The sequence below is a fragment of the Hordeum vulgare genome, chromosome 4H (genome assembly GCF_904849725.1).
Source record: "Hordeum vulgare subsp. vulgare chromosome 4H, MorexV3_pseudomolecules_assembly, whole genome shotgun sequence".
Classification (NCBI taxonomy): Eukaryota; Viridiplantae; Streptophyta; class Magnoliopsida; order Poales; family Poaceae; genus Hordeum; species Hordeum vulgare.
The window spans coordinates 484590193-484617141 of record NC_058521.1 but is presented as its reverse complement, the minus strand read 5'-3'; the positions used below and the strand labels follow the sequence as shown (position 1 = coordinate 484617141).

Sequence of the window (26949 nt, the reverse complement as noted above, 5' to 3'; positions counted from 1 at the left end):
CACCAGCACACAGCACCCACCAAATCCAAATTGGCGGTTGGATCCAGCGATCCAGCCACCTCTCCGCAGCACTTCACCGTTCCAATTGCTCCCCACCCCTACCGCAGTGCTCGCCGGAGATCTCACTAGCACAGCCGCGAGCCCGCCACGCCCGCGGCCATGTCTTCCGGCCATGACTCGTCCGGGACGACGCTGATGGATCTCATCACCTCGGATCCGTCGGCCGCCCCAGCCGCCGGGGCGTCGTCGCAGCAGCCGTCCACGGGCGGCGGCGGCTCGCTTGGGAGGCCTGCCCCGCCGCCGGCGCCGGCGCCAGCGGATCGCAAGTCGAAGAGGGCGACGCTGATGCAGATCCAGAGCGATACCATCTCAGCAGCCAAGGCGTTCAACCCCGTCAAGGCCCTCCCCCAGCGCAACCGGAAGAAGAAGGCTCGTCTCCTACGCCGCTGCCCCCTCATTTCTACGCTCTATGCACTCTGATTCCGGTCTCATGCTGAATTCTCTGTTTCTCTGCAGCCCGTCTCGTACTCGCAGCTGGCGCGGAGCATCCACGAGCTTGCCGCGACGTGCGACCAGGTTCGTTGTGCTGCTTCGGTTGGATCGAATTGCGTGATGTGAGCTTGGATCTGTTGGTTTAAGCTACTCTCTCCTGCACTACCTTGTACAGAAAAGTTCCCAGAGGCAGCTGGTAAACAGTGTGTTCCCCAAGCTCGCGGTGTACAATTCTGTGGATCCTTCCGTGGCTCCATCTCTTCTCATGGTAAGTATACCATCTTTTACTTTGTAGCTCTCTCTATGCCTCAGTTCGTACAAATGGAAATGAGCCCACTCCCGGCAATTCTGGCATGATACTTAAATATGTGTTCTAGGTTGTAACTGAAACTAGATACCTATCGTAGTCTATACTAACATCAGCCCAGTGTTTTTGTTTTACTTCTGCTACCTTTTCTCTTAGATCAAGTTAATTTTTGTATTTACAGCTCCATCAGCAATGCGAGGACAGAAATGTCCTGCGCTACGTGTACTATTATCTCGCACGAATTTTGTCAGATAATGGCTCCCAGGGTTTAAGTGCTGCTGGTGGTATCCCCACACCAAATTGGGATGCTCTTGCGGACATTGATGTTGCTGGAGGAGTGACTCGAGCAGATGTTGTGCCGAGGATAGTTGATCAGCTTTCAGCCGAATCCACCAGCGACGATGTTGAGTGTAGGCTTTCTATACTGTGATCTCAGTGTACATCGAATCATAGTATGCAAAATTTGCGTTCTAATACAACTTTTTGCTACTGATTACCTAAATGTTTCATATGCGCTGTTCCCTGTTTGCACCAAAATCAGTCATGTCTATTTTTCTGAAACTCTATGAACACACCTTTTTGGAAACCGATCCCCTCATGGAGGTATTTTTGCAGAGGCATAGTGAGAATTTCATATTCTTGGTAATCATGTCCTGGATAAAAATGGCACCTTATGACCAAGCAAGTTTGTACAATGTCTTAATTGAAAGCAGGCATAGTGGCCATCTACTTTATGACCAAAGAAGAATTTCAAATATCTTCATGTCAGGGATCCGCAAAAAAGAACGATTTATGTCAAACAAATGTGTTTAATCTTGTGTCGAATGATTCTTCACTGTGCTTAGTTAATAATTTAAGGATTCTGATATTTGAAGTTCATGCGCGGAGACTTGCGGCTCTGAAGGCCCTAACCTCCTCTTCCACAAGCAGTTCCGAGATGTTGGAAAAGCTTAGTGAGATTGTGTTTGGCATTTTGGAAAAGGTTCGTTATACAAGTCCCTCAACCGTCACAATGTACTTCTTTGAGCTCCTTTTCAGTGTCCCTGGTTTCTGGCTAGGAAGTTTACAGTGTTCTGTTTATGATATATTTTGGATGCTTTCAGGTGGCAGATACTAAACAAAAACGAAAGAAAGGTATATTTACCAAGCAAGGCGGCGATAAGGAGGTACTAGCTCCAATAGTGTTCATTTAATTTATACACTGCTAAGCACTTTTTGTGTGGGTATATATACACTCAACCCTTCTCATAAAGGCACGTGGGTATTCTCATTATGTACCTTTCTAACGATGGGCATTAAAACTTTGAAAGTACATTTATGCATTATACCTCATCTGACAGCTTTTCTACCTTACCTAAATAACAACAAATATGATGGCAGGACTTCAAATATTTTGAGATTCCTTATTGTGAATGTGAGCTATCCTAATGTTCCTTTATTCTGTATCATTTCACAGTCTATTTTACGAAGTAACTTACAATATGCTTCCCTAAGTGCCCTCAGAAGGCTTCCACTTGATCCTGGTAATCCAGCATTTCTGCACCGTGCTGTCCAAGGGTGAGTATAACATTATTGTCTCTGGAAAGATAAATTAGTCTTATTTTCCATCTTGTATTCATTTTTGCATCTATTTTTATTCCATGAATTCCCAAGAGGTTGTTGCTTCACATGGACACACATAGATTTAGTGATTTGCAGCATTGTTTCATGGTTCTTTTCTTTGGTTGCAATAGTATCTCTGAGAAACAAAGAATGATGCATGACTCATGTAGTTACCGTTTTCGTTGATTTTTTATGTTATGTTCTATTTCTATATTAAAAATATTATCTTTTAACGTACGTGCTAAAATTAAGAGTTAATTTGCTGTCTATCTGTACAGAAAACTGTCTGCTCCTGTTATAAATTTACAGACATGATACTACTGTCGCATATCGTCATCTGCCAATAGTAGGAAATTGGAACAATCTGCTGCATAACTGTCATTTTGTTCTCATTGGGCTTAATGGAACTGCAGGATTGAATTTTCGGACCCAGTTGCAGTGAGGCATGCCTTGTCAATAATCTCGGAAATTTCTGTTAGAGATCCATACTCTGTTGCAATGGCGCTCGGTCAGTTTCCGCTGCTTTTAATTGTTTGAAATTTCCATTTTTTACTTTGTGAAGTATAAGCCATACATTGTTATGATTCAGAATGCTTTATGCTCTAAAAAGTGGGTAATAATAGAAATGTCAACATAGAAATTCCAGTTAATATTTGTACATTTAGTTAATTTCTAACGCATCTGGTTCGATGCTAGTTCTGTAGTTTCTCACTCTCATGTATGACTTTATGTTTTGCAGGCAAAAACGCACAACCTGGTGGTATGTTTCATTATCCTCGTCTTAGTCCAGTTTTGATTTCAGATTTGAATATAAATACTTCTGGTCTTCCCTTCTTTAAAAGAAGGTGCATAAATTTTGTCTGAAGTCAAATAGTGCAAAATTTAACAGATTTTAAACAAAAAATATCAATAATTACAATAACAAATTAGTATTGCAATTCTTGATAGTGTTCTTCTACAAACCCGGTCAAGCTGTGCACTGATTGACTTGAGACAAAACTTACACGCCTTCTTTTCAAGCACGGAGGGAGTAATTCATAACTTTATTCTGTGTTTGACGTATGATTCAAGAATTGCAGTTATAGTTGAATTTATTTGAGTTTGAAGAATGAAGTTTCCACAAATACTTTTTGATTGTCTTTCCTTTTTAGGGAATATTTCTTGATATATTTGTTCTGTATATCTACTTGATCCTCCCCCCTCCCACGCACGTAGTTACCTGGGGAAAAACGTTTCCTTGTTGCAATAATACTATTACTTATTACATGTTTAAAATGGCAACTTTAAATATTACAGGTGTCAATTTTCGTTACCATATTTAATTCTGTGATATTTGAGGATCTGAGGTTCCTTGAGTGTAATAAATTGTCAATTTTGAGTTTTGGACTATGATGCCCATCTTTTTTGGGACGCTTTAAATTCACCAATGGTATAACTGTTGATGAATAGCTTTGCTTGATTCCATTCTACCCAGAGACCAAAGGGCATTAGAGCAACTCTGTCAGCCTCCAAAACTGTTTTGGAGTGCACTCCATGATTATTTGGAGGCTGATGAGCCTATGTGCTAATCAGATTCTAAAAGATGCAGCCTCCATACCGCCCCCTCCCCCAATTTTGTTTGTTTGCATCAACTCAAAATTTGTGCTTCTGTTTGGCATAGGTTTTTAACCAAACTATTCATCAATACATGGCGAATTAGGCGCTTTAGTGACACTGTACATATCTAGGGGGCAAAATTAGTTACTTAGCAACATTTTAGAGAGGGGGAAATGTCCATACACAACTAGACTAGATAACCAAACTAGATGCCACGGGACGAGCCGGTGTTGGCTGCGGTTTTGGATTTGCGGGCGGCGGTGGCGCGGAAATGGGTGTGGGCGGCCTCCCATGTTGTCCAGGCGCCCTCTTCGACGTCGGGGGCGGCACATTCCTAGATGGCGTGCTCCCTCTCGCCATCCACCACCGCTGATGCCACTCCGTCCAGCCCGTGTTCTCGTCGAAGACTGGCGGGTCGGGCGAGATAAGCGGCGTGGCGGGCGTCTCAAGCCTCCCTACAGGTGAGGGCGCGGCACTGGCGCGGCTGTGACACGATGTTGGCGCCGCGGCGGCCGTCTAGCAGGACTCCATGACCACGTGTAGGATGACGGGATCCTCGTCATCCGACTCTAAGACCTTGATGCTGGTAATCTTGTCGGTAGCGTCATGCTCCTTCTCCTTGACAGCGGTGGCCAGGGCTTCGATGGCAGCCCTCCCGCTCCCATCGCAGCTCCCTCCTCTGTTGGAGGCTGGCGGAGCCACACGGTGGCCCTGTTCCTGACGGGGTGGCGAGGCGGAGGGAAGGACGTGGGTGGTTCTGGGGTGGGGATGGAGAGAGGCTGAGAGAGGAGTGGCGATAGAGGCGTTAGCGGCTGGGTTTTATAGCCATGGGTGGTGCGTGGCAGGAAAGGGTGTAGGTGGTGGGCGCGAGCAATTGGAAACGCGGGAGCCGCCATTAATGTAACTGAGGAGGACGAGGGTGCAAACATCCCTCCCACCCACAGCCAAATATGGAGGCTAGGACCCAGCTTTTGGAGTGTATTTTTTGGAGGCTGAGGCGCGTATTGGCAGTTATTATGGAGTTCCAGTCCCTTTGCCGTATCTGCTAGAGTTGCTCTTACCTGCCTTTATTATAATATATAAATGATTGTTTCCTGTTTTCTCAAGTTCAACGATGTGGGGATTTTATTCTTTCCACTTTTGATGCACCCATTTGATTGCCTGACGTGTCAAATTGAAACAGGCGCTCTTCAGGACATCCTTCATTTGCATGATGTTCTTGCAAGAGTTTACCTTGCAAAGTTGTGCCATTCAATATCTAGGGCACGTGTATTGGATGGTAAGTGCAATTTGCTTTTTTACTACTTTGCAATCCCAGAGTGCATGTATTGATCTGTGGCTCTGACCAAATATGATTTACACAGAGAGGCCTGACATAAAGTCACAGTACAGCTCTCTCCTTTATCAACTCCTTTTGGATCCAAGTGACAGGGTCTGTTTTGAGGCTATACTCTGTGTTCTGGGAAAAGTTGACAACACAGAAAGGTGGCAATGATGTTTCTTTGGTGTTTTGTGCTTCTGTACCAAAGTTGGAGTTGCATGTTGTGTTGTTAAATCAATTATCATGGTTGCAGCACGGAGGACAGAGCTGGTGGATGGATTCGGTTAACTAGGGAAATTCTCAAATTGCCTGAAGCCCCATCTGTAGCATCAAAGGGTATTTTGTCAAAAGCTAGTGAAAAATCTTCTAAAGCAAGGCGTCCTCAGCCCCTCATCAAACTTGTAATGAGAAGGTTTGTCGTATCTTTTTATGAATGTTCAAGTGGTTGGTTGGTCTCTCTATTTTCCTCTATGCTGACTCTGGTACATGGTTGCTTACTGTTTGGTTCTTGTTCTATCAGACTGGAGAGCTCTTTTCGTAGCTTTTCTCGCCCTGTTCTTCATGCCGCTGCAAGAGTAGTCCAGGAAATGGGTAAAAGCAGAGCAGCTGCTTACTCTTTGGGTGCTTATGATGAGGGAGCCAATCTTCAAGCTTATTCAGACAATGTCGAGTCTCTTGATTCTGATGAGAACTCACAACCTGAAGGTACCACGATTCTATCATAGAGTTGAGTAATTCAATTACATATTAACACATGGAAAACCATATGCACTTACGTTGATTAAAAGTAATGTCGAGTCATGCATATTGTTTCTGTCAATTTGTTCTGGACTGAGTTTACTGGACAATTAGGAAATTGGAGTGTCAAAAAACGTCTTATATTTTGATACGGAAAGAGTATGTCTAAGCATCTCTTTTAGAATCAAACGTGGCAATAATTCTTATATGAGCATGAATCTGAATGTATTCAGGCATGCTTGCAGAGGTTCACTAGTGAGTTACCTTCGGCCCCTCCCTTGTTTTGTCTAGCATAAAATTACGTGTCTTATGTTAGGAAGTATTAGTATTAGTCTAGGATTCCTTATTAGTCTATTAGTATTAGTCTAGGAGTCCTTATTAGTCTATGTTTACTTTCCTTGCACCTCAAGTCATGTGTAATATATATATGCCTCTTGGGCCTTCAATATAGATAAGTTGCTTTCCTAACATGGTATTAGAGCCTTAGGTTTTTTTTCGCACGCGCAACTCGTGCTCCGATCTTCTCCACGCAGCCGCTGTTCGTCTAGCTGCTGCTCCTGATCTCCTTCTGCTCCAGTCGTCATTCCCGTCGCGGGATCTCGTCTCTGCTCCCCCGCTGGGCCCATCTCCCGCGACCCACCCACCTCTGGCCGGATCTCCTCCGCTCCGATCCCAGATTTTGGTCATGCACCTGCTCCCAGCCGCCGCCGAGTAGCAGCTCGAGCAGCTCCAGACCGTCCAAGCTTCCGCAGAAAAAAAGGACGCGCATGCACTGCCCGCTGCCGGCGACATCGTGCTGTACAAGCCTCCCGATCTGTCTGTCTCGTGGCTGGAGGGAGCGGCCAGGCTGGAGGGAGCCCCTCGATCTCGTCCAAGCCTCCCGATCTATCCGTCTCGTGGCTGGAGGGAGCCGTCTCGTGGGAAGCAGGCCAGGCTAGAGGGAGCCCCTCGATCTGTCCGTCTCATGGCTGGAGGGAGCCCCTCGATCTCGTCCAAGCCTCGATCCCGTTGACTGATTTCTTTTCTAAAAAAAATGTCTACTGCATCGGGCTATGTTGCTGTCCCTCGTTGTTCGGTGACCTTCGATGGTAGTAACTACACCGAGTTCATTGGCTTTATGCGCATTCACATGCGTGGCATCCGTCTCTGGGGTGTTCTTTCTGGCGAGGTCTGCTGTCCGTCACGTCCGGTTCCTCCCGTGGTTCCCACTCCGCCGATCCCTCCGGCTCTTCCTGCGGATGCTCCTCATACTACGAAGGATGCAGCTAAGGTTGCTGATGAGGCTGCTATCCGTGCTTATGATGCGAAGGTCTTGGCTTATGAGGAGGCTCTTCAGGTGTATCACGGTGCTCTGTCCGCTTACACCAAGTGGCTTGATGATGATGCTCGTGCTGCAGCTGTTCTCACTGCTAGTGTTCTGCCTCAGTTTGCCTCTGAGTTTTTGGGCCTTCCTACTGCCTTTGAGATGTGGACTCGCCTTCGTCAGCGCTATGCGTCCTCTGGTGATGCCTTATACCTCTCCGTGGTTCGTCAGGAGCATGCTCTTCAGCAGGGTGACTCTACTGTTGATGACTTCTATGCACAGAGTTCTGCTATCTGGCGCCAGCTTGATTCTCTCCGCACTGCTGGTTGTCGTACTTGCCCCTGTTGCCAGGCTGTCCAGACCAACTTGGAGTTTCATCGCGTCTACGAGTTCCTGTCTCGGCTCTGTAAGGAGTTTGAGCCTCGGCGTGCTCAGTTGTTTGCTCGTGGCCATATTTCTCTCATGGAGGCGCTTTCTGAGATTCGTGCTGAGGAGACTCGCTTACGTGGTGCTGGTTTGCTGGAGGTTCCCTCGGTGCTCGCTGCTCGGGCTACTTCTACGTCCCTTGCTGCACCGACCCCTTCTCACTCGAGTGCTCCGCCGCTCTTGCCCACTCCTTCTGGAGGCTCAGGTCGCCCCCGTCCACATTGTGGCTACTGCAACAATGATGGTCATATTGAGTCCCACTGCTACACGAAGAAGAAACACTTGCGCCAGCGCAATCATCATCTCCAGAGACTTCGTCATCTACCTCGACAGCTTCAGCCATCGCTTTGACTGAGCAGGATATTCTGCGACTTAAGCGTCTGCTTGCTGCTTCAGGTTCTTCCTCGACGGGTACTGCTGGTATTCTGACTCAGGCTTCCCGCACTGAGCAACCAGCTTCTACACAGTCAGGACCGGCTCACGCACACTCTGGTTGGAATTGGCCTTCGCCGCCATGATATTATTTTTTCTCTTCCGCTGCTATCATCCCTAATCTAGTGTGTGTTTTCTGGTTTTCTATTTTTTCCGCTGCGTCCACCAAATCCGTTCATATTTTGTGTTTCTCATGCCATGCGAGTCCACCATACCTTAGTCCGTCGGCCTTTTCTTTGGTCCCGATCCTTTCTATGCAACTTTTGTGGCCTATTTGCCCTTGTTGTTTTCTATAGGATTTTCTGGACTTCTTTTGCATTGTCTATCTACGTCCATCGTGCCTTATCCGCCGAGCTTCTTTTGCCGACGGTTGTCGAGGACTATGATTTTCTGCACAATGTTTTATTCTCTTGATGTGCCATCTTCTTTTGACAACCCATCTTCTCTTAATACTTTTGTTGTATCTTCAAGTGATGCGGTGTCTTCCTCTGATGTGCCATCTCTTCGGTGTCTTCCTCTTGATGTGCTATCTTCTTTTGACAACCCATCTTCTCTTGATACTTATCTTGTATCTTCAAGTGATGCGGTGTCTACCTCTGATGTGCCATCTCTTCGTTCACTCCTTCGGCGACTCGACAAGTTTTGAAGACTCTTCATGTTACGACGACACTCTCAAGACGCGGATTTGGATTATCATTTTTTTTTAGTATTACACTTCTTCAAATGCAATGCTATTGCATACGCTTTGCATTTGAGGGGGGTGTTAGGAAGTATTAGTATTAGTCTAGGAGTCCTTATTAGTCTATTAGTATTAGTCTAGGAGTCCTTATTAGTCTATGTTTACTGATATATCTTAGGTGCAAACAGGTCACCAAAAAGTCTAACCTTAGGATGTGAGGGATGAGATGGCTCCACTCTCCGCTCCGCTCCTCCCAGCTCCCGCACCTAGCCAACTCCCGTGCTTAGCCGTGCAGCCCCGCCGCCGTCCTGCCCGCCCCCGCCTCCGCCGCGCCATGGCCCCCTCCGACGACGGCCGCGACCCGCGCCGCCACCTTCGCGAGGACCGCTGGAAGGACTCGGACAGCTCCTCCTCCGGCACGCGCTCCTACCGCGACGTCGCCCGCACCCCCCCTCCTCCGCCGCCGTCGGAGCGTCAGCCGCAGGTGGCTCCCGTCCCGCCCCCGCGCGCTCCCGCATCGACCCATCTGGGCCCCCGCTCGGAGGTCCACCGCGTGGAGGACGTGGCGCAGCCAACGGCGGACGCAAGCGGAGCCTGGGAACAGCCGCGGAGCAGGCATCGCCGCAACTCCCGCCGTGCGGACGCGCCAACGCCGCGGCTCCGCCGCAGCCCCACGCCGGAGGAGTCGGCGGGTCTCTGTTTCCGCTGGCTCGACCAGGGCCACACCGTCCGCAACTGCACCAACGGGCTCCGCTGCCGGCGTTGCCTCCTCCTCGGCCATGAGTCTAGTTACTAGACCCCTGCACGTCGGGCCCGCGACCGTGCTCTGCTGGCTTCGGCCGCTCCGCCAAATCGGCGCGCAGTTCCGACGCCACCTCCCCCGCCGCCCCGCGCCACGACACCCCCACCCTCGCCGCCCCGCGCCGCGACGCCCGCTGTCGACCCCCTAGGCCCAGCGCGCGTCATCATCCCCCGCTCCGTCGAGATCGAGGAGGCCGAGGCGGTGCTACAGCGTGGGATGGTGGCCACCATCACCGGCTCCAGGCCACCCGTCGCCGCCGCCGAGGTTGCAGACGCGCTCTTCAACAACCTCGAGCTGCAGCGCGACGATTTCTCGATCCACCTCCACCACCCCGAGGACTTCCTCATCGTCTGCGCCTCGCAGGCCATCAAGGACAGGATCTATGGCGACCACCACATCGAGGGCCCCTCCTCGCTGTCTTTCCGCCCCTGGAGCAAGCTCGCCCACGCCGGCTATGATAGCCTGAGACACCGCGTCGAGCTCGAGCTCCGCGGCGTCCCGGCGCAGGCCTGGAACTTGAGCACGGTCGAGCACCTCCTCGGCGACTCTTGCTGGGTGGAGCGCCTCCACCCGGAGACTCGCTCCAGGACCGACCTCGCCACCTTCCGGCTCTCTGGGCGCACCCGTGACCCGACGTCCATCCGCCGTCATGTCGTCCTCGAGATCGTCGAGTGCATCCCGGCGCGCGCCCCCTCCCAGGCTCCCACAGTGCGCTCCCTGACCTACCAGATCGCCACCAGGGTGGTGCGCGAAGAGAGTAGCCGGCCTGCGCCACCTCCAGCCCACCACGCCGACGGCCTTGGGGACGTCGGAGGGGCTCCTCCCCCTGGGCGCAACGATGGTCGTGGCCCTGGTCGCCGTCGCGGCTGCAAACGCCGACGCCTCAACGCGTCGGTCGCGCCCGCAGGCCACGCCGATGGCGCGGCGCTCGACTCCCTGGCCTGGGCCGTCGCCGGGGGCTCGCGCCGTTCTGACGGGGTCGCCGTTGACACCTACTGGAAGTCCGCCGACCACCGCTCCCGTACGGCACGGCCGCCGCCTCCGGTGGATGCCGCTGCGTGCATGAAGGGGATGCTGCCGTGGCCCGGTCTGGTTGGGCCCCATCGCCACCGTCATCGACCTGCAAAAGGAATAGGAACCTGGCAGCGGAATGACCGATCTCCTGACAAAGCTGCGGCCGGGCCCTCCACGGTCCAAGATGCGACCGGTGCGCTTTCCGCGGGGACAGCTGGCGCCCCCCGATTGCTCAGCCGCCCTTCCTCGCCAGGGACGGGGCCAGCCACCCACCAGCCAGGATTGTCGCCTTCCGCGCACGAACGCGACCTGCCCTTGGCCTCGCCTGGCTCGACTGCTGCGCTGGCCCCACCGACCCCGGATCCAAGGCGGGTTGAGCGTGGAGCGACCCCTGATTCGCTCGGGGATGATATGGTCCCTGATTCCCTGCCTCCCTCGTCCGCGGTACCCGAGGAGGATATCCTGTCGGGACAAAGCGGGTCCTTGGCAGCGTCGCCCGTTGCCAGCCTGCGCGTGGACGGCTCCGAGTTCACGCCCTTCCGCCCTTTCGACCCTGAGGACGACCCCGCGTCGGATTCAAATCCCGCCCGCCTCGGGCCAGACGCGGACTCTTCGCAGCTGACGCCTGGGACCCCCTCCCCCCTCGGGCTGGGCCTTTGCAACACTGTGGCTGAGCCGGGCCTCGACGACAGCTTTGTGCCCAGCATCGAGTCCTTACCGGCCAGCCCACACTCTGTGGAGACTCCTCGCCCCACTGCATGCCGCTTCGCCTCGCCGCCCATCACGCTGCGGAGATCGCGCCCGAGAGCAGAATCGCGCCCCATCTCCTGGACGCTGGGGGATTTCCTCGCGGCAGCCACTGGCCAGCTCAAGGCTGCCCTGCCAACTCCCGGGAAGCGCCCTCGTCGCCCCACCCTCTGCTTCTCGCCGCGCCGCAGCCGCTCGGCCACCCCGAAGGCGGCGACCTCGGTGCCACCTACTGCTGAGCGGCGGGCTCGCGTGCAAATTCTGCGTACCTTGGGCATCATCGGCGCCAACCAGGTGATCACGGCGGACGCAATGAAAGCTTACGATGGCGTGTTCGCGACGGAAATCTTGGTGGACGTGCTCGCCGCTATCGCCAAGCTGGTCGACCGCGAGCTGCCCGCGAATGTCACCTCGATCCCACGCACGTCCGTGCCTGCTGGCTGCCTCGCGGAGGTCTAGCCCGCCGTTGTATTCCGATGTCGAACTAGTTTTTTATGTCTCACAACCTCAAGCTAGTGATCTGGAATGTGCGTGGGCTGAACGCGAGGGCGCGTCGCCTGGCGATCCGCTCGCTCGTCGCTACGGCCGACGCGTCGGTTGTCTGCCTGCAGGAAACGAAGATGGCCCTCATTGACCCCTTGATAGTTTTGGAGGCCCTTGGCCTTGACTTCGACGGCTTCCTGTCCTTGCCCGCGGAGGGCACGCGTGGGTGCATCCTCCTTGCTTGGAAGAGCAGGGTCGTGACGATCTCCGACCCGCTGCTCACCACCAATGCCCTCACCGCTAGGGTTGCCACTCTCGCGGGCACTCCGTGGTGGATCTCCATTGTCTACGGCCCCCAAGACGAGGACGGCAAGACCGCGTTCCTCCAGGAGATCCGGGACGTGCGCCGCGACTGCACGGGCCCGTGGATGATTTGTGGTGACTTCAACCTTATCCTGCGTGACGAGGATAAGAACAACGGGAACCTGAACCGGAGAATGATGGGCCCCTTCCAGCGTTGCATTAGCGATCTTGCCCTGAGGGAGGTGTACCTCAATGGCCGTCGATACACCGGTCCAATGCGCAATCCCCGCCAACTCTGGTGCGCCTGGATCGGGTCCTATGCACGTCAGACTGGGATGACGCCGTCGGCGACTGTCACTTGCGCTGCCTCGCCTCGGTGGTGTCCGACCACAACCCCCTCCTGCTGGATTGCTCTCCCACACCCCCAGCCCATCGCCGGTTCTGTTTCGAGGAGTTTTGGCTGCGCCTGGACGGGTTCCAGGAAACTGTCGCGCTGGCTTGGGCTTCGGTGGACGACGCCGACCCATTCCGCCGCCTCCGACTGCGCCTGCAAGCCACAACCAAGAGGCTCACCAGTTGTAGCGCCAAATCAGTGGGCAGCGTCAAGCACAAGCTCGCGCTTTGCAAGGTGCTCATCCTCAGCTTCGATAAAGCTCAGGAGGACCGGACGCTCTCGCCACACGAGGTCTGGCTGCACAGGAGCCTGAAGCTTGCCTTCTTGGGCTTCGCATCGCTCGAGCGCACCATTGCCCGACAGCGAGCGCGCATAGCATCGCTTAGGGAGGGGGATGCCAACACTGCATTCTTCCACCGGCAATGCTCCTACAGGCGTCAGAAGAACTCTATCTTCAGCCTGTCCTCGGGCGCGCAGACCCTCACGGGGTAGAACGAGATGGCGTAGGCCGTCCTCGGCCACTTCGACGGCCTTATTGGCACGGCCCCAGACCGCGAGTGCTCGCTCAACCTCGAGCACCTTATAGAGACTGATGATGGCCTCCAAGACCTCGATGCCCCGTTCACGGAGGAGGAAATCTGGAACACGATCACGCGCATGCCGGCGCGCAAGGCGCCTGGTCCAGACGGCTTCACCGCGGAGTTCCTTCGCGCTTGTTGGGATATCGTCAAGCCTGATTTCATCGCTGTGTTCCATCAACTGCACCAGCTCCGGGGCCGAGGATTCCACCGCCTCAACCAGGCCATGATCTCCCTCCTTCCCAAGCGCGCGGATGCCCAGGTGATCGGCGACTTCCGCCCCATCAGCCTCATTCACCTGGTTGCCAAGGTCTTCGCCAAGACGCTCTCCCTTCGCCTCGCTCCGAAGCTCGACGGGCTGGTCAGCAAGAACCAGAACGCCTTCATCGCGGGCCGTTCCCTGCACGATAACTTCGTGCTCGTCCGGCAGTCGCTGCGCCTCCTGCACCAGCTGCGCATGCCCAGGATCCTGCTCAAGCTCGACCTCGCGCGCGCCTTTGACACCATCTCATGGCCCTTCCTGTTCGAAGTTCTCCGCCAGTATGGCTTCGGGTGCAGGTTCTTGGACTGGCTGGCCATCTTGCTGTCAACCGCCTGCTCACGGGTGCTGCTCAACGGTGAGCCAGGCCCCTATCTGGCACCGCAGGGGGCTAAGGCAGGGCGACCCTTTGTCGCCCCAGCTGTTCGTCCTCGCTGTGGACACGCTGGGTCGCCTCTTCCAGCGGGCTGCGACCCTGGGCATCCTGGAGCACCTACACCCACGCCGCCCCATCCCGATCATCTCGCTCTTCGCGGACGACGTGGTGCTATTTTGCCACCCCTCCCCAGCGACCTTGCCGCGATCATGGCGATCCTGCAGCTCTTCGGGCAAGCCACGGGCCTCCATGTCAACTACGGCAAGAGCTCTGCCACGTTGCTCAATTGCGCCCCGGGCGACTCTGCGCGGATCTCGGAGACGCTTGGGTGCAAGATTGCAGACCTGCCAATCACATATCTTGGGATCCCTCTCACCATTCGACGGCCCACGAACGCGCAGCTGCAACCCCTGGTCGACAAGGTTGGAGGCATGCTGCCCAGCTGGAAGTCCCGGCTCATGAACAAAGCGGGCTGGCTCGCGCTTGTCAAGTCTCTGTGCAATCCCCATCCACCAACTCCTTGTCCTCGCCCCCCCGAAGAAGACTTTAAAGCTCATCGAGAAGATCGAGAGAGGATTCCTTTGGGAAGGTCGCGCTGCCGCCAATGGTGGCAGCTGCCACGTCAATTGGCGCCGCGTCTGCCGGCCGCTCTCCCTCGGTGGCCTCGGAGTCTAGGACATGGAACGCGCTGGACTAGCCCTTCGGCTGCGCTAGCTATGGTTCAGCCGCACCAACGAGAGGCGGGCCTGGCACGGCCTTGACCTTCACTTCACCAAGGAGGAGCGCGCCCTGTTCTACGCCTCCACCTCGCTTGCCGTGGGCGACGGCAGAACGGGCAAATTCTGGGAGGATCGCTGGATCGACGGCCGCTCCATAGGCGAGCTCGCACCACAGCTCTACGCTTGCATCCCCAAGCACTGGCGCAAGCAGCGCACCATCGCGGATGGCCTTCAGAACCACGCTTGGGCGCGCGACATTCGCCGCGACTTGGGCGTCCACGAGATCGGCCAGTATCTGCTGCTTTGGCGCGCCACTGAAAATGTCGCCCTTCACGATCAGCCAGACCAACTCATCTGGAGATGGACCTCTAGCGGAGCCTACTCCGCGCGCAGCGCCTACCTAGGGACCTTCGACGGCTCCGTTGCCTGCGACTCTTGGCAACTGACCTGGAGGAGCTGGGCTCCCCCGTGCGTGAAATTCTTCCTATGGCTCGTCAGCCTGGACAGGTGCTGGACAGCGGACAGACTGCGCCGCCATGGCCTGCAACACCACCCGCGCTGTGTCTTCTGCGACCAGGAGCCCGAGACTATGCGCCACCTGCTCGTCACCTGCCCCTTCTCGCGACAGGTGTGGCACGAGACGCTCTCCTGGCTGCGGTTGGCATGCCGGCCGCCGGACCACGAGGCAACGCTGAATGACTGGTGGTTGCACGCCAAGCGGGAGACGCCTAAGGCCATGCGCAAGGGATTGGCCATGATCACCCACCTGACGGCGTGGCTACTCTGGAAGCACCGCAACTCCTGCGTGTTTGACGGCGAGCAGCCTTCCATGACACTGCTATCTGCTAGGATCAGAGAGGAGGCAGCCCTTTGGGTTCTGGGGCTGTCGGCCTGGGGGTGGTCCTGCCGATAACCTGGGATGTTCACTAGCCTGGTGTTTTTTCTTTTTTCGTTGGGCCTCCTGCTCGGAGTCATGTACAGCTTAAACTTTCCTCCCTTTCAATGAAATGAAACGCAGAGTCTTTGCGTTTTCCCGAAAAAAGTCTATGTTTACTTTCCTTGCACCTCAAGTCATGTGTAATATATATATGCCCCTTGGGCCTTCAATATAGATAAGTTGCTTTCCTAATATCTTATGTTGTATGTTGATTCTGTTTTGCGATAAATCATGTAACTATCCTACTGCATGTTGTAGCTACCCGGAAAGCTAAACCACTGTCGGATGGAAATGGTGGAATGGACACAGTAGCAGGGTTATTGGCGTCACTAATGGAAGTAGTGCGGACAACTGTAGCATGCGAGTGCGTATATGTTCGAGCAATGGTCATCAAAGCTTTGATATGGATGCAAAATCCACATGAGTCCCTCGATGAACTAAAATCTATAATTGCGTGTGAGCTGTCTGATCCAGCCTGGCCTTCCTCTCTACTGAATGATGTCCTGCTAACCCTACATGCTAGGTTCAAGGTACTGTTTCCCTTCCACTGTTAATATTATACATGTTGCCTTCTTTATGTTTTTTTGAAGGTACTCTTTCGCCACATTTGGTGGCTTTTTATCAGCAGTGTGCCTGAACTGATTCTAAAACTGGAAGCAACGTTAACTGTTCTGTAGTCGCTTTGAGTTTCTGACGTTTCAATTATTTTGATAAGACCGTTTTAAAAAATTAGTAAATTCTAACACTTTCTTATCTTGTTATTTTCTTTGCTTTCTTTTATACAGGATTATTGTTGCAATTAAATATGGTCTGAACTATTTTAATGTTTTGCTTTGCCCCCTTGTTTATGTGTGTTTATGGTTATAGTTAGGTATATGCATTTTGCAGCTATTATTTTAATTTGTTGTAATATGTTCTTGTTTACTGGATTTTTGATGAGTGGTCTATTATTCTGGTTTGTTCATGATAGGCAACCCCTGATATGGCGGTGACTCTGCTTGAGATTGCTAGAATTTTTGCTACTAAGGTTCCTGGAAAGATTGATGCTGACGTTCTACAACTGTTATGGAAGGTAGGCATTTTTTCATAAAATATTTACTAATGTTTTTCTGAAGTACCAAGGTGACGAAAGGGGCCCCAATCGCTTTAAGTCATCTGCAAAGCTGCAATGCATTCTATCATATAATCCCTGATTTCTGCAGCATGTTGGTGCTATGCTGTTATGCAATGGTTTGCATGCCATTTTCTGTATAATGAGGCTAATAACTTGAGTACGAAATAACAATTCTTGTCTTCCCAGACATGCCTTGTAGGAGCAGGACCAGATGGGAAACATACAGCCTTGGAAGCTGTGACAATTGTCCTTGATCTGCCACCACCTCAGCCTGGTTCAATGTCTGTACTTACATCTGTTGATATGATTTCTGCCTCTGATCCAAAATCTGCAATGGCACTGCAAAGATTAGTCCAAGCTGCTGTAAGAGCAAAACTTCGACTTGGTTAGTTTGTTCATTGAGCATGGAATCAAAATATGTTGATGTTTTGGCCCTTCACATGATCTACAGGTTTGGTTTCTCGGAGAAAATGCAAACTATGCTGCATCTGAGTATGCATGGGAATCTGCAACGCCGCCTGGTACTGCTCTAATGATGCTTGATGCTGATAAAATGGTTGCTGCAGCTAGCTCCCGTAACCCTACACTTGCTAGCGCTCTGACGCGGCTCCAAAGGTGTGCATTTAGTGGCAGCTGGGAGGTATGTGCCTGAAAAAATGATAGTTTCCTTTCCTTTAACTTGACAATGTGATTGGGTCAGACTGATATTGTATCTCCTTATATGTGCCTTTCGTTTTCCTTATGGTTTACTTTTGTAGATCCGTATCGCTGCTGTCCAGGCCCTAACTACCATTGCAATAAGGTCTGGTGAACCTTATAGACTGCAGATATACGAGTTTCTTCATGCTTTGAGTCTGGGGGGTGTGCAGTCAAATTTTTCGGAATTGCAGCTAAGTAATGGGGAAAACCAAGGTGCTAGTGGTACTGGTCTTGGGTCTTTGATAAACCCAATGCTCAAGGTCTTGGATGAGATGTACAAAGCTCAAGACGACCTTGCTAGGTATGTTGTCCATAAAATTCCTCATTGCCTGCTCTTGTATTTTCCTTGAGATGGCTGCCTCTATGGATTTTTGCAGGGACATCCGTCAGCACGATAATAGCAAACAAGAATGGAGTGATGATGAACTCAAGAAACTTTATGAAACCCATGAGAGGCTTCTTGATTTCGTTTGTTTATTTTGTTTTGTTCCAAGGATTAAATACTTGCCTTTAGGCCCTACAAGGTAAGATTTTATAATTTTTGGGTTTTGATTTCCTGGTGCAGTCAAGTTACTCCTGATTTGAAATGAGTGAATCTACACTCTAAAATATGTTTATACACATCCCATATGTAGTTCATATTGAAATCTCTAAGAAGGCTTATATTTAGAAACGTAGGGAGTACTTCATTGCATAAGTCACCTATTAAGTTAGAACTGTACAATTCAGCACTAAGGATTGTAAACTTCGCCATCCGCTACATCTTTAGTGTTATCTGGAGCCATGAACCATATAGTAGACTTGGGGGGGGGGGGGATTATGTTGGACGATCTGGATCATTTGCTCCATATGATGCCCACCTCGTGCTGGTTATGGGCTATACTGTATACAGGGCACACTGCTGTACCATAGAGAACATATACTTTTACCCTTAATGCGAAGTGACAGTTTTACCACTTCTCCTTTTTTTTCTAACCTTTTTTCCCCCAAACATTGCTGTCATCCGGGACATTGGGAGGTCTCACATGTTATGATGTTTTTGTAGTGATCATAGCCTTATAAAAAAATGTTCGATGTTAGTAAGCCATCAGCTTTAATTTAAAGCTTTCTGATCCACATAATTTTCTTTACCTACTGCTAGTTTGCAATTTAAATATTTATTCTAAGGCATATATTGTCAAATGTCTTTCACCCTGGAAAATACAGTGTTTAGAATTAAGTTCTGGATTTCTGTCTAATAAGCAGTAATTTTTCATTTGGAGCTGCTTAGGGTGTTGGTGCAGTGCAATTTATTGCTGGCTTGTACACTTCATGAAATCTGCTTGACTATTGTATTTGTATCACAAGGAAGAGAAATGTTGTAGCATTTCATAACTATAGAAAGAAAGTTGAGTGTAAATGGCCTGCCTTTTATCTTTTATCTTTTTTTTTGGCTGGGATGCATGTATAATGTTGAATCTTATGTACAGTGCCAAGTTGATTGAGATCTACCGCAATCGGCATAACATCAGTGCATCTGTCGGTCTAAGTGACCCTGCTGTTGCTACCGGAATATCTGACCTCATGTATGAGTCGAAAGAAGTACATAAAGAGACAAGTACTATGCAATCTGGAATTGACCCTGATCTAGCTATGGCCTGGGCAGCCGGTTTGGAAGATGATGCCTGGGCAAATGATGCCCCAGCTGTGGACAAAGTAAGCATCTTTTGTGTTGATTCATAAAGGTTCCTGATACCTATCAGTTCAGCTAAGAATGCTTGCTGTTAACTGTGGCAGATAGCCTACTTGCTTAATTGTTTCTGCACCAGCTCCCCCTTTCCTCATCGCTTGTGCTTAATTTGAGAATGTTGCTTTTGATACACTGACTTCTTTCTTCTTTGATCATATAATAGGTCAAGGACTTCCTTTCTGGTGCTGGAACTGATGCTCCTGATGTGGATGATGAGGACTACATGAATTCTAGGCCATCAGTCGGTTATGATGATATGTGGGCCAAGACAATTCTTGAAGAGGTGGATGCAAGTTTTATGACTTTTTCTTAAACCACTCGACTCCACATACTTATTTAAAAGTTAAAGAAAAACAATTTGTTTTGTTCTATATCTTGCAGGAAGATGATGGGAGGTCTTCTGGTGGATCCTCTCCTGACTCAACTGGTTCCGTGGAGACATCCATATCGTCCCATTTTGGTGGCATGAACTATCCATCCTTGTTTAGTTCAAAACCACCAAGTTATGGGGCTTCTCAACAAACGGTATTTTGCTTCATCCATTATATTATTGCCAATGTTATCTATATACCATTTCTGTTACTGCATCTGGTAGTGCAGATATCATATTTGTAATGTTTAATTTTTTTTAGGAAAGTGCACTATGCACTTAACTATGAAAATCATTTCTTAAATCCTCTGGTCCAAATGTGTATGCTGATATGGACATTGCATACTATATGTGTTGCACCAGCTAGAGTTGGAGACTAGCGTATGTGGTTCAGCAGGGCTTGTGGTTCTCCCTACCCTGGCAGGCCTCTTTAAATCATTAATTTTGAATCGAGGACATAGGTACAACATCTATGTTCTGTGACATAAACTGTTAAATCGAAATCCAAAATACTCCTTGAGAAGCAAAAGAGAGATTTCACACTTCAAATAGCAAGCTAATCCAAATTGTGCTGTGAATTATATCAACACTCGATTTGTCTTTTTGCTTCTTGAGCTGTGTTTTGAATTTGGATTTAAAATTTCATGACTTATTTCTTTTAGAGGCGCTAGGGTGGTCGGATGCACCTGGGTGCACTAGATACACTCTCAGTTTGAAACACCGTTTAGGGCCTGTTCGGCAACACTCCAGCTCCGAACTCCACGACCGGAGCGGGTGGAGCGTGTTAGGAAAGCAACTTGTATTCCCATGAGGCCATAGGCCGATATATATATACATGTACAGGTTATGGACTATATGCAGGAAAACCCCTTATATATCGGGATAAATACAAAAGGGTACATGACTTGTATTATAACTCTAACACCCCCCCTCAAACTCATGGTGGATGAACAACACTGAGTTTGGAGAGATAAAAGCCATGTTGTGCTCTAGTCTGGGCCTTCGTCAGGAAATCCGCCAACTGTAACTCGGAAGGCACATATTGAAGAGCAACAACCTGATCCTGCACAGCAGCGCGCACATAGAAAGCATCAACACCAATATGCTTGGTGAGCTCATGCTTCACAGGATCGCGCGCAATGCTAATAGCACCTGTACTGTCAGATAAGAGCAGAGTCGGTGTAGTGACAGAAACACCAAAATCCTGAAGTAACCACCGTAACCAAGTCACCTCTGCCGTCAAAAGAGCCATCGCTCGCAACTCAGCCTCTGCACTTGAACGGGAAACTGCAATCTGTTTCTTCGTCTTCCAGGCAATGAGAGAACCACCAAGAAAAACACAGTAAGCAGAAAGTGAACGGCGATCTGAAGGATCACTAGCCCACGTAGCATCCGAATAGGCCTGAAGCTGTAAAGAACTGGAGCGAGGAAAGAATAAACGATGAGAGATTGTGCCCCGAAAATATCGGAGAACACGGAGGAGATGACTATAGTGAACCGATGTGGGAGTAGAGACAAACTGACTCAGAATATGAACCGGATAAGAAATATCCGGACGAGTGACAGCTAGATAAACAAGACTGCCAACAAGATGACGATAGCGCGTCGGGTCAGGCAGGGGATCACCATCAGTAGCAGAGAGGTGAACATTGAGCTCCATAGGAGTCTCAACAATGCGCGCATCAGTAAGAGCAGCACGAACAAGAAGATCCTGGATATACTTTTCCTGGGATATAAAAAAGCCATCAGAGGTAGAAGAGACTTCAATCCCAAGAAAGTAGCGAAGAGGTCCAAGATCAGACATAAGGAACTGCTCACTAAGACGAGCCTTGACAAAGGCAATATACTCAGGGTCATCCCCAGTGATGACCATGTCATCAACATAAAGAAGAAGAAGAGTCCGACCACGAGGAGAAAGGTGAATAAATAATGCTGGATCATGAACACTGGGTGAAAAACCAGCGGCAGTCACCACAGAGGCAAAACGCTCAAACCAGGCTCGGGGGGCTTGCTTAAGGCCATAGAGAGAGCGACGAAGACGGCATACCATGCCATCAGGAACAGAATACCCAGGTGGAGGCTGCATGTACACCTCCTCACGCAGCTCACCATTAAGAAAAGCATTCTTAACATCAAGCTGAGAGATAGACCAGTGGCGTGTAGAGGCCACGACAAGAAGTGTACGAACAGTGGTCATATGAGCCACAGGAGCAAAAGTCTCATCATAATCACGACCATGCTCCTGCTGAAAACCACGAGCCACAAGACGAGCTTTGTGACGCTCAAGAGAACCATCGGAGCGAGTCTTTACCTTGTAGACCCACTTACAAGTGATGGGACGGACTCCAGAAGGAAGGGAAACAAGATCCCACGTACCTGTGCGTTCAAGAGCAGCAATCTCCTCAGCCATCGCAAACTGCCATTCAGGATGAACAACAGCCTGATGATAAGTAGTCGGCTCAAGAACAGCAGCTCTAGCGGTGGAAAAGCCTAAGCGATCAACAGGCGGACGAGGACGAGAACGCAAGCCATAAGTAGGCTGAGACGAGGATGACGGCACATCCAGAGAAGCATCCACAGAACGTGAACGACGAGTGTAACACTGAGGAAAAGATGGAACAATGGAAGGAGGAATCGGTAAAGTAGAATCGGAGAGTGGCGACGAAGAAGTCACCGGAGATGAAGGTGTAGAATCCGGGGACACGCTAGACGAGGAGACCGTGGAAGATGGTGGCGACAAATCGACTGGAGGTGGAGAAGCAAAGGGAGCGGAATGAGTAGGTAAAGGCTCGACGAGTGTGATAGGCATGTCAGGAAAAGTGAGAAAAGAGATATCCTCTACTAAAAAAGTCGAGGAAGATGGGCGTGGGTAGAAGGGACGAGACTCATCAAAAATCACATCCCGAGAGATACGTATCCGACGACTGATAGGATCCCAACAACGATAGCCCTTATGCTCATCACTATAGGCTAAGAAGACACACTCAACAGACTGAGCGGTCAGTTTGGTGCGTTCGCGGGGGGCAAGAAGAACATAGCAAACACAACCAAACAAGCGAAGCGTCGAATAATCGGGAGACCGATCAAAAAGACACTCGAAAGGAACACCACCCTGTAGAGCAGCGGAAGGCTGGAAATTGATGAGATAGGTGGAGGTGGAGACGGCCTCAGCCCAAAAATGCGGCGGGAGAGAGGCAGCAATCATCAATGCACGAGCCGTCTCAAGGAGATGACGATGCTTGCGCTCAGCCACGCCATTCTGAGCATGAGCACCAGGACAAGAGAATTGAGAGAGAGTCCCTTGCTCAGCAAGAACACCACGCAACATCTTAGAGATGTACTCGCCAGCGGAGTCAGCACGAAACACACGAATGGGAGAAGAGAACTGAGTATGAACCATGGCAGCAAAACACTTATAAATGGACAACACCTCACTACAAGAAGTCATGAAATAAAGCCATGTGTAACGAGAGAAGTCATCTATGAAAATAATATAGTATTTATGACCCCCTTTCGAATCGAAGGGAGCCGGACCCCATACATCGGAATGGACTAAATCAAAAGGACGCTTAGACACTGACTCACTATGTGGATATGGTAACTGAATCTGCTTGCCAAGACGACATCCCTGACACTCTAAGGAGGCATCTCCTGAGACAGACCCCAGAAGACCTCGACGAACTAACGACGACAAACGAGAACCACACAGATGACCAAGTCGATGATGCCACTGCTGGAAAGAACCAGTAGCCGAGGCGACCAAGGCGGAAGAACTGGCGAGAGAATGGGCAGAGGAAGGAACATGAAGCCAGTCCACCTCCCAAAGACCCTCAGAATCACGGCGGCGAGGGCCAGCCCCAACCAGAGTGTGCGTGCGACGGTCCTGGACAGAACAAGAGTCAAGATCAAGGATGACACGACAACCAGAATCAGCAAGTTGAGCAGCGGAAAACAAATTCATGGTAAGTCGAGGAACATGAGCAACATCAGGAACAGAATAAGGAGTGGTAAGAGTGCCTCTACTAACGACGGGAAGGGGAGTACCATCAGCGGTGAGGACATGAACAGGAGAATCAAGCGAACGAAGAGAGGACAGAGTGGTAGAATTAGAAGTCATATGAAAGGAAGCTCCAGAGTCCAGAACCCATGGGGATGTACCTGACTGTGAAGAAGGTGGTTGCTCAGTGCGGGAAGCCTCAGTCATAGAACCAGCAGTACCCGTTGAGGAAGAACCTGAAGCAGCGAGCAGACGCTTAAGTCTCAGAATATCCTGCTCAGTCAAAGCGATGGCTGAAGCTGTCGAGGTAGATGACGAAGTCGCTGTAGATGATGACCGCGCCTTGCGCAAGTGTTTCTTCTTCGTGTAGCAGTGGGGCTCAATATGACCATCATTGTTGCAGTAGTTACAATGTGGACGGGGGCGAGCGGAGCCGCCAGAAGGAGTGGGCAAGAGCGGCGGATCACTCGAGCGAGAAGGGGTCGGTGCAGCAGGTGGCATAGAAAAAGTCCGAGCAGCGAGCACCGAGGGAACCTCCAGCAAACCAGCACCACGTAAGCGAGTCTCCTCAGCACGAATCTCAGAAAGGGCCTCCATGAGAGAAATACGGCCACGAGCAAACAACTGAGCACGCCGGGGCTCAAACTCCTTACGGAGCCGAGACAGGAACTCGTAGACGCGATGAAACTCCAAGTCGGCCTGGACAGCCTGGCAACAGGGGCAAGTACGACAACCAGCACTGCGAAGAGAATCAAGCTGGCGCCAGATAGCAGAACTCTGTGCATAGAAGTCACCCTGCTGAAGAGCATGCTCCTGACGGACCACAGAGAGGTATAAGGCATCACCAGAGGGCTCATAGCGCTGACGAAGGCGAGTCCACATCTCAAATACAGTAGGAAGGCCCAGAAACTCAGAAGCAAACTGAGGCAGAACACTAGCAGTGAGAACAGCGGCAGCACGAGCATCATCATCAAGCCACTGGGTGTAAACGGACAGAGCACCATGATACAGCTGAAGAGCCTCCTCATAAGCCAAGACCTTCTCATCATAAGCACTCACAGCGGCCTCATCAGCAAGCTTAGTCGCATCCTTTGCGGCCTGAGAAGCATCCGCAGGAAGAGCCGGTGGGGTCGGCGGAGTGGGAGCCACGGGAGGAACCGGACATGGCGGACAGCAGACCTCGCCGGAAAGAAAACCCCATAGGCGGATGCCACGCATGTGAATGCGCATGAAGCCAATGAACTCGGTGTAGTTAGTGCCATCAAAGATCACCGGACAACGAGGAACAGCAACATAGCCAGTAGACATTTTTTTTTTGGAAAGAAATCAGTCAACGGGAGGAAACCGCGTCGACAGCAGAAGGCGAGACTCGGCCTGGGGGCCCCGTTGGTAGTGGAGACCGCGTCGAATAGAGCAGATCAGGCCAGGGACGCAGTCAACGGACAGCACAACAGGGTCCCGGGGCACTGGATCGGGGCGACGCGCGGCGGAGCGAGGAAGAGCGGCGGCGCCTGAAGCGGTCCTGGCGACGCGGGGCGACGCGCGGCAGAGCAAGGAAGGGCGGCGGCGACTGAAGCCTGGCGACGCGGGGCGACGCGCCGCAGAGCGAGGAGCGGCGGCGACCGAAGCGGTCCTGGCGGACGCGGGGCGACGCGTGGAGTGGATCGGATCGGCGGGGCGACGCCAGGCAGATCGGTCCGCTGGCTTGTAGAGACGCGGCTGGAGCTCCTCCACGCGGGACGAGGCAGGCGAGACGAGGGCCGGTACCAGCGGTGGGAAAGCTAGATCGGAAAAAGCACGAGTTGCGCGTGCAAAAAAAGAACCTAGGCTCTGATACCATGTTAGGAAAGCAACTTGTATTCCCATGAGGCCATAGGCCGATATATATACATGTACAGGTTATGGACTATATGCAGGAAAACCCCTTATATATTGGGATAAATACAAAAGGGTACATGACTTGTATTATAACTCTAACAGAGCGGTGCCGAACACATCAGCTCTGCGAATCTGATATAGCTGTGTCGGTGCAGTATCTTTTGTTTGCTGCTTCTACCCTGTGATTGCAGTTGCCATTTGTTTAAAGAACATTATTCCTGATAGCCATTTGCGTTTTGTTTCAGATACGCGAAGAACCACCATCATATTCAACATCTGTTCTACAGAAGCGTGAGTCGTTTGACAACCCCCTCGCGGGGCGCGGGGGTCGAAGTTCTGGATCTGGATCCCACGAGGATGTTGATAAGAGTTCCGGGAACCCTCAATCTGGGAAAGCATTGTATGACTTCACAGCAGGCGGTGATGATGAGGTATGGAGGCCGTAATTCATGGCTACATCTTAGCTTTCTGAAGCTAAATGTTTTTTCTTCTGAGTTTGATGGGGTATTGCTTATTGGAAACACCATTTTCTTTTCCAGAGAGATAATCATTAGTTTCCTAAAGTAACTTTAGTTGATGTATTCATCTGACGCTGTTCTTGTACTTTTTTGATTAGCTGAAAGTATTGTCGGCACATTATTTATCATGCCACTTTATTTTAAAAACACACTGCACTAAATCCGAATGGCGAATGTGAAAAAAATCAAGTTGCCTCTTCTTTTCTTGTCTTGGGTACAGAGGGAGTAGTTTTCAGCTGAGTTTAAAGTAATCAAGGTGTCTCTTCTTTCTTGTCTTGGGGTGCAAACACAGTACTAATTTATGTAACTTTTTTCAGCTGAGTTTAAACTCTGGAGAAGATGTGGATATTGAATATGAGGTTGATGGTTGGTACTACGTAAGTTATTACGACCTTACCATTTATTTTACTTGTTCCTTGCCTGTGAATAATGACATTTTAAATGTGCAACTGTTGCCATTTGCTCAGGTGAAGAAAAAGAGACCAGGAAGGGATGGGAAGATGGCAGGTCTGGTCCCTGTTTTGTATGTGAGCTCGTGATAGCAATGAACCTTGTGACGTACTACTCTCAGGAGCTGGTAATGAAACGCAGTGAAGTTTTGACGCTGTCTTGTGGAAGGAAGGACATGTCCAACCCTCTAGGTGTGTTTGTACGGTGCAGCGATCCTGTTGCTTGGTCCTTGCGTGCTAATTTCGTTTGCTTTACATACCGGCTAGGCCATTCAATTCATTGCCTATATGGGTGGATATGCATTTGGGCTATTGCATTCCTTCCAGCCTGCGCTATTCTGCTCCACCGGATTATGCTTGGACGGATTCCGTTGTCCAGTTCTTCCATCGGCTGTGCGATACATCCCATTGTAATTGTAATTGTACAACTATTAGCTGTGAAGAGGCTGTTGTAAACTGTAGGCAGCAATCCAATTTTTTACCCCACGATTCTTTTGGTATTGTGTATGGTGTGAACTATGTGACTCAGTAGTAAGTAGTGCTGTACTCTCTTTTTTATGGTTTGTGTAATTTTTTGTTTTCTGGTGTATTAGGATACATGAAAATATACAATAGTGAAACAGCAGGCACCCGATATTTACTCATTTTGCATTCCATGTGTTTTGATGAGTTAGTTGTTGGCAGTAT

General features: G+C 50.6%; 1 protein-coding gene across 1 annotated transcript; it reads left to right on the top strand.

The window, feature by feature from the left end:
* Nucleotides 1–26906, top strand: LOC123449067. The gene is made up of 25 exons (XM_045126151.1): nt 1–429; nt 517–576; nt 668–760; nt 981–1209; nt 1675–1781; nt 1903–1965; nt 2256–2356; nt 2815–2909; nt 3141–3161; nt 5181–5276; nt 5362–5482; nt 5572–5730; nt 5839–6023; nt 15767–16038; nt 16479–16580; nt 16809–16985; nt 17074–17262; nt 17381–17622; nt 17699–17845; nt 18791–19016; nt 19214–19333; nt 19432–19575; nt 25541–25726; nt 26131–26190; nt 26281–26906. Exons 1-25 carry the CDS (start codon nt 160–162, stop codon nt 26350–26352), a joined length of 3537 nt encoding a protein of 1178 aa, XP_044982086.1. The 5' UTR covers nt 1–159; the 3' UTR covers nt 26353–26906.
* Nucleotides 26907–26949: the final 43 nt, after the last annotated feature.

Coding starts and splice junctions, on each gene's coding strand:
- LOC123449067 (XM_045126151.1), top strand. CDS start 160: ATGTCTTCCGGCCATGACTCGTCCGGGACGACGCTGATGGATCTCATC. Junction 761..980: donor TGGCTCCATCTCTTCTCATG/GTAAGTATACCA, acceptor TTGTATTTACAG/CTCCATCAGCAATGCGAGGA. Junction 5,277..5,361: donor TAGGGCACGTGTATTGGATG/GTAAGTGCAATT, acceptor TGATTTACACAG/AGAGGCCTGACATAAAGTCA.